Here is a 10,972-nt window from a genome sequence, read left to right on the forward strand (position 1 = left end):
CATTTTTTCCTTTGTTTTTCAGGTGCACCTAATGAACCCCGAGAACGTACCGAAGCCGTGCTGCGCCCCCACCAAGCTGCACGCCATCTCGGTGCTCTACTTTGACGACAACTCCAACGTCATACTGAAGAAATACAAAAACATGGTGGTACGGGCCTGTGGCTGCCACTGACACCTTCAAGGACCAATAATATTTGAACTGATATAAAAAAAAGGGGGAGGGGGGGGTTGGCAATGGGCTGCAACTGCACCAGCGACTCCTGAGTGAGTTTGACCTCCAGTAGACACCGGTTTTCTGCACAAATCCTCAGCCTGCAGGGAAGGTCCGCCCCTTACGCGTTGTATTCCAATAATCCTGGACAGCTCAAAAGCTCATTTGTCAACAAGGCATCAAACTAAGTAGGGACCATTGAGAAAACGTCCGACTTCCCCCTACTCCATTGCTGAGTCACCAAAGGGTCAATCTTTACTGGCTCCGGAGTGGAGTCTTTCCTCCAGGGGTCTGCAGGTGAATGAATGATCATGTGTGTGTGTGTGTTGCGAGGGGGTCAGTCTCTCTGCGTATTAAGTGTTTATGGAAGAGTGTGTATGGACGCCGAAGAGGCTACTGCACCTTCTCCCTCACTGAGAGGGCGACGGCAAACCTGAACTGTTGGGGGACCAGTCTAAGTGCTGCTTACTTTCCCTTCTCCCATACAGATACATATACTTTATATATATTTAAAACCAAGTGGCTCAACTGTAGTCAGTGACATAAAATAAATGGTTTGGGTCAGATGGAAAAAAACACAAGAGCAGTTTCCTCTTCAGATGCCTTCAACCCAAAAAATCTAATACTGACTGACAATTGGACTCATTTGTTTCATATTTCCTTCCTCTTTAACTGATGTATTTTCTTCTCAAGCCATATTTGCCTTCCTAGAATATAATATGGACCAAACCAGAGTAACCGCACACTATTTTAGCAGTGCACCGCTGCGAATATCCGCTCCGTGTCAATATTTGCCGGGCTCACGCTGGGCTGCGACTCGCCGGGCTGGTTCAGCTCCTGATGCATGTTCTGGCTAAACTGGTGTTTTTCCTCCAAAAAACTGAAGACTACAGCCTTATCCCTCCAACGTACCACAAATGGCCATTTCCACGTTGCTGCACTCGCAAAGTTAACAAACGTTCCAGCCCGGACAGCTCGGGAGACATCATGGAAAAACATTTAGCGAGGCACACAGGCCGACAGAACCGTTCCTGTGCCAGCTGTTTGAAATTAGCCCTTTGCTTTTTTACCCGGAGGGTAGAATTATGTCGAGATGTGTGTCCAGTAGCAAACACTCTCCTCATTTGAACATGTTACTGTGAGTTTTGAATGACTTTTAGAGACCATATTATAATGAAAAATTAATACCAGTAAAAAAATCAAATTACCTTACATGACTAACCAACTATAAAATTACAAAATATACCTCTGGTAAGCTGCTGTTTACATTTGTGATCATTTTTAGACTGTTTTATTGTAAATACTTGTACATTCTCAGCTTATTTATTGCACCTTTTATTAAAAAAGAAAATTCACATACCTTAATAACAAAGACAGATGCAAAAACACTTATTTTTGAAAAAATTTATTATGAAATCTCATGTTACAACTTGCCATTATTTACTCTTTTTTGTACAAAATCCATGGGAAGAGCACAACCCATGACTCACAAGGAAAAAAACTTCTCACTGGAGTTATCTTTTTTAAGACCATGTGCTATCCATAAAAACTTTTACTGACAAAGAACTGTTGTGTCTCACTGTTTGTGTACCTGGTTTGGACAATAAATGGCACCCTGCATTGTGCCTTTGCAATGTATTGGCACGGCCTTGTGGATGGATGCAGTTTGTTACATCGCTACATGATTAAACGCAGGAAAAGGAAATGAAAACCCTCAAACTGTGAATCCTACTCAAACCTTGGCCTTTGACAGTTAAATCCCTCAGTCAGGTTGGGTTTGAGGGGTCATGTTATGCCCCAGTATGCAGGAGACTAACAATACACCTAACCAATGCTTATAGTGAGAATAGGAAGTTAAAACCAGTCGAATAATGGTTTATTTTGGTTGATTATGGTGGCTTAGCAGCCAAGATCAGACCCATTACCCATGTAGCAGTCATAGTCACCTACGTCCAATTCAGGATCTCCAAGATACGGTGAGGTACACACAGAAAGTTCCAAGCATACCAGAAAACGAACGCAACAGGCTGCCCCTATTAGGGACAAATGAAAAAGATGGTAGACGCAGCTGGTTCAAACACAATAACTAAATAATCCTAAGAGAAGTGATGTGATGCTTGATTTGAGCTTACGTTCTTTCAGTAATAACATTGCTTTATAAAAATGTCTGACCGCAGAGGAAAGCTTGTAAAAGCATACATTTGGTGATATTTTGACATGAGGGATCTAAGGAAACATTTGACTGTGTCTGATGGGTGTTTCTGAATGACCAGAAGAAGCAGTGAGTCTACAGATGTTCAGTTACAGAGATATGGAGCGACATGGTCCAGGCCTGAGAGGCTGAATGCTAGGAGGAGCAGAGGGCTGGAGGAGTCGGAAACGAAGTCGGGTGCATGACTTGGATCTTTGCTAATTTTCTGTACTTTCCAACAAGCAAGAGAAATTAATCAGATCTTTATTTTGTCTTGATCACAAAGAGTAAAAAATGAAGTGCCGTCCCTGTGGCATGTCCGACTCCCTTAACAACAACAAAGCCTCCGTTACAAACGCCCTCTAGCCTGGGTTTCCCTGAGAGTTAAGTCAGACGAGCCATTAGTGGAGTGGATATGAGGTTCCTGCAACTTAACTCAAAAAAAACATCACATTCGGGTGACGTAAGCTTTTAACTAGTACCGTAACATTAATGGCTCATGATTTAACAACAGATCCCATGTATAAAAAAATTCATGTATTTAAAAAAAAAGTGAAATGGCAACAGAAGTTTAAGTCAGAAACAATTGATTTTTAACCAGGAACATTTTCAGTGTTACCCATTTAATAAACATTACCTGTCTGAGGAATTCTGGTTCTGATCAATTGAGCAGTGCTTGCAAAGTGAATGTCAGACACAGTATTACTTCATGTGCAGGCCCAACTGAAACCATATTCTCCCCATTAGGAGACTTGAGGTTGAATAACAGCAATGACAAATACATCAGATCCCAAACTGAATCATTCTCTCCTTGAACACTGTAGAAAGAGCAGACCACCAAACCCGAGTGGAGAGAGCTAAAGGGAGAGTTCGCTTCTGTATGAGAGCGAGCGAGAGAGAGAGTGGTGTCCTACTGGTCAGATATGCAGTGTGGGCGCGGACTTCACAGTTTTTCTACAACTCGTCTCTCGCCTGCCTCATGACGAAGCCGTGCAGGCTCTCCAGGTCCCGTCCTCCGTGGTGCTCGTCGCCCTGGTTCCCTGCCCTGAAGATGATCAGCGTGGGGTAACCGCGTACCTTTGAGGAGAGGGAAAACAACAAAATGCTTTTCCATGTGCTTACTCAGATGGAGAAAAAAAATGAAACAGGAGCAAACTAGGGCAGGTCTTTCGGAAAGATCAATAAAAGTTTACGAAGTCTATTTTTAGCAGGGAGAGAGGTCGCACTTTATAAGCATCTAGGGGGATTACGATGAAAAACTAATACCAATAAAAAATCTAAATACCTCACATGGCTATTGTACTTTGTACAAAAAAAAGTAAAATCCCATTACTTAATGACAAAGACAGATGGAAAAACAAACTTGGGTTTTTTGTGATTGTTATGTAATCTAATGCAACCTGCAATCCATTGGTACGGCACAACCATGACCCTCAAGGGGAAAAAAGTTCCACCATGTGCTATCCATAAAAAACATTTACTGAGAAAAAACTGCTGTGTTTGTGTACCTGGTTTAGACAATAGACAATTCCCTGCATTGTGCACATGGACTAGAGGCTTATTCAAAAACACTGCACATGAAGATAAGGAATTTATCAAAGTTGAGAACCACTGTTGGCAGTAATGCAATTTACACAGTGAGACGTCCACATACGTACAGAATACTTGTTGCAGAGCGTGCGCTCAACAGTGCAGTCCACTTTGGCTATCTTGACATCAGTGAGGCCAGGAAACTCCTTCTTGGAAAGATCCTCCCATGTTGGAGCAAGATTCTTACAGTGGCCGCACCTAGAGAGGAGGATAATAAAGCAATTACATCATTTGAACAGTCAGAAATACTTTGGAGAATTTAAGTTGAGGGTTTGACCCAATTCAAGATTCAGACTCTTGACGTTTGACTCAAATTCCTTTCAGGCATTTAAAGAATAATATACAACAGAATTTAGGGCAACTCATCAAGTCCTACCACTACTTTGTTTTATGATGAGCTACCGATACTTTGACTTTAAGTTAATCCGCCCAAATCACACGCTCTAGGCTTCACACTGATATTACAACGTAAAATAACAAATGTTAATAACTACTCAAAGAGACAAGCCTATATAGGACTCTTAAGGTTTCAGGAAACTTAACTCTAGGTGATGAAGCACAAAAAATTCCAAAAGCATAAAATAACTTGTAAATAATGACGCATTAATTTAGATACAGGCAAATAAAGTTTCTTAAAATGTGACCTTACCATGGAGCATAAAACTTGATAAAGGTGAAGCCCTTTGCCACTGACTCATCAAAGTTAGTCTCTGTCAGGTCCAACACGCTGGTCTGTTGGAAGGGAAAGATTCTCACATTAAACAGTGCTAAATTATTTTGAGTTAGGTTGTTGCATAAAGAATCTGCCAAGCACTTTAAATAACGCTGATGTATAACCTGGAATTGGTAGAAATGTAGGATTATAGACTCTAGTTATCAGAAAACCCTAACCCTAACCCTATTTTATTTAGAATGTATGAATAACTGCTCAATCCTGCCTTACAGATTTCTGTAGATCCAGCTTCAACATGCTTTACAAATAAACCAGCACCAAAAACCAGTAGATACATAAAAAATAATCTTGTGTGTCATGTTTCCTGTTGGACCAGTCCAGCCTTACCTCCTCTTTAGCCGGCTCATCGGTGGGGATCTCGTTTGCTATTTGTTCATCGCTTGGTTCCTGCTCTGGCTCCTCAGCAGTGGCGGCCTTCAGCTGATTGTCCACAAAGTCTTTGAAAGAGTCCAAGTCTCTTTTTCCTTTGTACTGTTCCGTCTACAAAAAGACACAGACACACAAGCATTTTTAGGAATCATAAAAATAATACAAATTTTAGCAGAATTCTTTTTCAGGACAGATGGATGCGGGATGTGGCAAAAACTTGAGCTGAATGTCATTGGATGCAGAGTTCATTTAAAAGTAAAAACTTCTTCCTCACCTTCTGGCCATTGTTGAAGAAGAGCAGTGTGGGATACCCCCGCACGCCGTTTTCAGAACACACCTCATAGTGCTGTGTACAGTCCACCTGTGACATGAATACAAGAAAATGCGTTGATAAAGTAGAATGGTACAGACAACTGATACCAGGATGTTGAGATGCTGTGTGAAATGTAAATGTATTACGTGGCTATTGCAACATATGCTGTCATCCCCATGTCCTGTTTTTTTATTCCTGATTATTCAAACAATACGATGCCACATCACACTCTGCAAATGTTATTACAGTGTAGTTTTATGGTAGGAGTGCAAATACTAGATAAGACAAAGTATATCAGGCAAGAATAGGACAAAGTTTCACTCTCCAAACCTTGATAATAACTGTCTTTATTTCCCAAATGACTGTTGCTAAAAGAAAAAGGTGATGTAACACAGTGGAAAATGTGACATTTTCAGGAATGTGCTGCAGACATCCAAGTTCGAATAAATGTATTTTTAAAACAAAAGTGTATCAGTTTGAACAAAAATGTGCAAATTATCACATTCTGTTGTATTTGTGCTTTAAGCAGTGTCCCAATTTTTCTGGATTTAACCCATGTCACATTGCAGCAGGATCTTGTGAAGCTTTACACAATCTGCAGGACCCACCTTCCCGATCTTGACATCATCGGTGTGCTCTAAGGTGTTGGCCAGCTGTTCCCAGGTTGGTACCATGGCTTTGCAGTGGCCGCACCAAGGAGCAAAGAACTTAACGAAATGAGCACCTGCAGCAAGAGGAGAAAAGCCAGATAAGAAATTGCAGATAATAAACCAGAAATTTCAACACAAATGGAAAAAGACGAATATGAAGTAACACATAAAATACCTTTTAGTGTTTACACTGACCAATAAAAGTACAGAATTCTGTCCTAAAATGAGGCTGAACAACTTTATGGGTTCATATTATTCATCTGAAGGAGCGAGGCAAAAGGTTGACTCCACGAAAAAACCCTTACAGCTGCCATAAATGAAATTATGCACCTCTTACATTGAGATTATACACAATCAGTTCCACGTTTATTGCAGCTGTCCCCAAAATATGTAAACGCTGTTTCAAACATGCAGTTGCCATAATCAGCTTTTCTTTTTCATTTATTTTTCATAAAAAGTCCAAATATTCAACTTAGGCAGAGTTGGAGAAACATCATTCCAAGGAGAACATTTTTGCGAGCACTGTTTATTTCTGAAAATCCAGAAACCTGAGGTGACAGGAGACAGGTGTTACAGCTGGTAATGCATGACTGGTTGTGATTCAGTTATTTGTGTTGAACTGTCAGTTATGTAAATCATGGCAATGAAGAGTTTCCATTCACTAACGAATGATCCACAAACACTGCACAGTGTGGCCAAGAACCGAAAGTAGGTTTCAAAGTGAAGACAAAACAGAACAAGTTTATCTGTTGAGGCAGGATACAGCTGTGTAAATACACAAGAAGAAGTTACCTATTCATTTGCCTAGTTCGCTGTTACAACAGTACTCAAGTGAAGCATTAAACAGCAGATTTTATACTGGATCTTTACCTTTGGCTATATGGGCCTTGAAGTTCAGAGCGGTGAGCTCATACATGCCCTGTTTGGGCTCTGGGGCTTTGGGGGGCTCCAGTTCAGTCTCTGGTTCCTGGAGAACACACAAAAACAACCACCTATGAACACCACTGTTCTCAACCACTGTTCAGGGTCACTATAGTTTATGAACTTAAGTTAAAGAAAACAATTCACCCCAGGCTGCTCCTGGAGTGTCTGCAGCATCCACGTCTCCATGGACTGCAGATCTCTGGACCCCTGGTATTTCACTGCCTCCTGGTCTGGCCTGAACAACTTAAGCCTACACAGAACACAAAATATTTTTTGATTCCCATCTTAAGTTACATAAGAAGATTTACTCCATGCATACACAAACCAGCTGTTATAAAAGTTTTGTAAATCGTTACCCAGTGTCTTCTGTGTTTGCAGGTGTTGTATGGCAGTGAGCAATAGCCAAGATATAAGAGGATGTCATTAAGATACAAAGAGAATGTTTAACTAAATGCAGGTCAATGTGTCAAGTCTGTCAATAAGTGATGAAGACAATTGTTTACTTGTATGTAAGACTTGATTTTCTACTAAATATAACAGATAGTGCCTACTTTTTAGTGAGTTTTCAGTTTCTGTTCATGACTGAAAAATTCAAGCTGTCTAAACTGACTTCATCCATGCCAAATACTTACGTGGGGTAGCCTCTAATTCCATGTTCATTGGAGCAGAACTTGGTGTCCTGGACGCAGTCTACCTTCACCACGTACACCTGAGGATCATCCATGCTGTTGTATTTGTCTCCCAGTTCATTCCATGCCGGCTGTAATCTCTGGCAATGGCCGCACCTGGACACAACAGTGGTATATACTCTTAAAATATATTTTTCAACTGACCCCACTTCCTTAAGAATTACATGCACTATAGCCCGGTGATAACAATCATATATAATGGTTTGATTGGTTTATGGTAGCATATATGAGGCGTGGTATTCCTGGAAATATCCCAGTGCAGATGGTGGCCTACTGCAAAAACATCTGCTTTCTCCACTCTCCTCTGAATGACACAAAGGAATAAATAGACTTGCAGGCAAGTATAACAGGGTCCAAGCACCCTGATGCAATTTGTATTCGAGAAGCCAAGAGCATTAACCAACAGGGGCTTCACAGGTGGTCTCCTTCCCCGTCATCTGCTACTGTGATTCGCTGCCTTAGTAATCCAGCTGTTGTTGATGTTAACTGGCTTAATGTCCATGTTTTCCTGCCTGTTCCCCAATTGATATTGTTAACATGGTGGTATTGTGGCTACTGAGTAAGCCTTGGAGTCATGATCCTGCAGAATATATCTGCTATCCGCGTCATCGTCCAATTAACTTAGGTTGCAGTGAAATCTATCAAAATCAGATCAGTCATCTGTGCAAAACTTTAAACCGTATACATGTAAATCAATAATATCACTTCCATGTTTCTGAAGATCCAGACAAGTGTGATGCAATTCTCACATTTGCCAACAGTCAATGCAAGACCATGCAAGGTGAGTCCTTATGAGGGTATATTGCTTTATATAGTGGGCAATATTGGGGTGGAACAAACATATTTTTAATTGATATTCAATTCCCATACACTCAGAGGATGGCTGAAGCATGTTGACAACTGACAAGACATATATATGATAGAGGCTGTTGCATAACATGATAGAGGCAAATTGGATTAAATAATGGTAAAATAAGAGCGGTATTAATCATAAAGTGATGGAGGAAAAACTTCCTGGGCATATTGTGTATTGTCTTTATACTAAATGTTTTGTAATTCTTAGCCTTTTTAAAAAGGAGTACAACAGGTTCTACTACTAATGAATTAAATATATTACATCAACTCTAAAGGATACATAATCCATGTCAGGAACACCAGTCTTAGACAGTAGTGTTGGGTTTTAGAGAAAGGTTTGGTAGTGGAGCTACCTGATGCTTCATGTGGGAAACTCATGACCTGTATTCAGCGTTTGACAATAAAACAACATGTCGATCAGCTGATCTTATCTCCATCTTCACTCTCTTTCTTTATCACCATCTCCTGTCTCTTCCCTTACAGAAGACGATCCCACTAAACCAGACCAAGTTCCTCATCCGGGACCTCTGGAGGGTCCGTGGACCCCACTTTTGTTACCGCTGACACTTCACTAGTCAATCAGTGCCTGCCACGTAAGCGCAGCTCCCCAACTTTACAACTCTGCATAGTGAGTGACAGTAGCAAGTCAAAGTGAATCAACTAATGACAACAAACACTTTAGGTTGTTGCAGTTTGTGGATCAAGATTCTCTAGAAAGTTTCAATAAATTCCACCAGAGAGAAAAGTGGTAGCACCGAGGCGCGATGTGTAGAAGTACGCTGCAGATGGCTGTGCAAACCAGCTATGCTAGTTAGCAGCTGAGCTAACGACGCCGGTAGGGAAATGACTGTGTAGCCAGCTATGTTGTGTGCTAACTAGCTTGCGTGCTAACGAACCGGTTAGCTGCAACTTCAGAAGTCCCTCACGTTCACATGTTCCGTGCACGTGAGGGACACACAACTCAGAGTGCACGGCTGTTTTCAACACGTGAAGTCAACGTGTTAACGTCATTTTGAAAAACTTGGTGACTGTTCACTTACCAGGGGGCGTAAAACATGACAAAGTGTGGAGCGGTGGGCACCGCCTCGTTGAACATCTCCACCGTGTACGAGTGCTTGGCGTGTTCATCTTCTTCTGCCTCCGCGTCGCAGAACACACCGGAGAAAAGCAGCGAGGCTAAATAAATACACGACAACAACGCCGGTGTGCGGTTCAGTGCAGGAGCCATGGTGAGGGTGTGTGTGTGTGTGTGTCCCTGCTGGTGTACTGTAAAAAAAAAAAAAAAAAAAAGACCGACTGTCCTCGTGCACGCCCCCTCCGGCAGAGTCAGTCTAGAGGCAGGCACGCTGTGGATGAGGAGCAGACATGGAGATCAGTGCAGAAACAGCTGTGAGCGCAGTCAGGATGTTGTGTAGATCTGCGGATCCGCGTCCAGGCTCACTCAAGTGCCGGCATTCCCGAGAGTACGGAAGCCTGTTTGGTCAATCTTTATGGCTGTGTTTTACTAAAAATAAAGATGATAATGATAACTCTCATCTGACATTTAATGTTACGAATATATTTTTCCACATGAAAGAAGTACGGCGGCCGAGAGAGCTCAATGCTCAATGGAAAAACAACTCAGTTTTAAACAAACAGCTTCATCAAGATTTGACGAAACATGTGCTGCAAAAAGTCCCCACACATGCAAATAAAGGAACGAGCTGCAAGTTGTGAAAATGACACCGAAAAACTACCGAAAGAATTATGAACCTGGGAGTAGTTCAATGCTTTCTGAAGTTGTTGGAGTCTGCTACTCATCACCTTATGATGGGAAGTACAAAGACTGAGACAAAGATTTATCCAGTAAAAATAGCCAGTCCAGTCAATTCTATGTGTCAAGTAATCAGAAGCTGTTTTCAGACATACACAGAACTCCGGATCATCTCCTGATATTGTAACAGATGCAACATTTTAAAATAAAAGCCATTTCTGCAGATTTTAGACTCGTGAGCCGGGCTGAGAAATTCTGCAGAAACTCTGGAGGATCTCTGGAGTCATGTCTGACAGCAGCTTGAAAGACAAGCACCACTACGAGCTACTTCCTAAACAGAACCGAACCTTCATCAATACTTATGATTCCTAGCACCTGTGTTTACCTTCTACTTCTATTACCTGCCATGAAAAAGGACTTTGAGACGCTCTGATGAAGAATATAACAAAAGTGACTTAGTTGAGCGAGCGCACGAATATGCTACTGAAATCTATAACGCTGGCAAGCGGAAGTGAGACGAGATGGTTAGCACAGATGTAACCATTCAACCATTTGTTTCACATCTGACATTGCACATTAACACATTGGCTTGTTATTGATTGCAGTGAAATATCAAATACAACCAGATTGCCCAGGTTTTAAAGCTGCCGGCTGTTTTCCGTTGAAATTCATCTCAACTTTCCTTGATCACTGT

The 10,972-nt window shown here is 41.5% G+C and overlaps 2 protein-coding genes across 2 annotated transcripts in view; one reads left to right on the plus strand and one right to left on the minus strand.

Annotated features, from left to right (window-relative positions):
* Nucleotides 1-1,849, plus strand: part of bmp6 (bone morphogenetic protein 6) — a 41,504-nt gene extending 39,655 nt beyond the window's left edge. Inside the window, exon 7 of the mRNA XM_062379357.1 lies at nucleotides 23-1,849. Coding sequence (XP_062235341.1) covers nucleotides 23-172 — 150 coding nt within the window. The 3' untranslated portion in view covers nucleotides 173-1,849. The remainder of the gene's footprint in view (nucleotides 1-22) is intronic.
* On the minus strand, nucleotides 1,601-9,798 carry txndc5 (thioredoxin domain containing 5). Its single transcript, XM_062379358.1, has 10 exons — nucleotides 9,566-9,798; nucleotides 7,614-7,766; nucleotides 7,126-7,231; nucleotides 6,928-7,024; nucleotides 6,016-6,131; nucleotides 5,369-5,455; nucleotides 5,053-5,205; nucleotides 4,642-4,724; nucleotides 4,061-4,190; nucleotides 1,601-3,479 (listed from the first exon to the last, which is right to left on the minus strand). The coding sequence occupies exons 1-10, from the start codon at nucleotides 9,751-9,753 to the stop codon at nucleotides 3,357-3,359; spliced, it is 1,236 nt and encodes a 411-aa protein (XP_062235342.1). The 5' UTR covers nucleotides 9,754-9,798; the 3' UTR covers nucleotides 1,601-3,356.
* Between the last annotated feature and the right edge of the window lie 1,174 nt (nucleotides 9,799-10,972).

This window comes from Platichthys flesus, chromosome 21 (assembly GCF_949316205.1).
Source record: "Platichthys flesus chromosome 21, fPlaFle2.1, whole genome shotgun sequence".
NCBI classification, from domain to species: Eukaryota; Metazoa; Chordata; class Actinopteri; order Pleuronectiformes; family Pleuronectidae; genus Platichthys; species Platichthys flesus.

Excerpts from the sequence above, each read along its gene's own strand:
- txndc5 (XM_062379358.1), bottom strand. The coding sequence starts at position 9,753 with ATGGCTCCTGCACTGAACCGCACACCGGCGTTGTTGTCGTGTATTTAT. Across the intron at positions 7,767-9,565 it reads GTCATGTTTTACGCCCCCTG|GTGCGGCCATTGCCAGAGAT; the intron begins GTAAGTGAACAG and ends TGTTGTGTCCAG. Across the intron at positions 3,480-4,060 it reads CGCTCTGCAACAAGTATTCT|GTACGCGGTTACCCCACGCT; the intron begins GTACGTATGTGG and ends CTCTCCTCAAAG.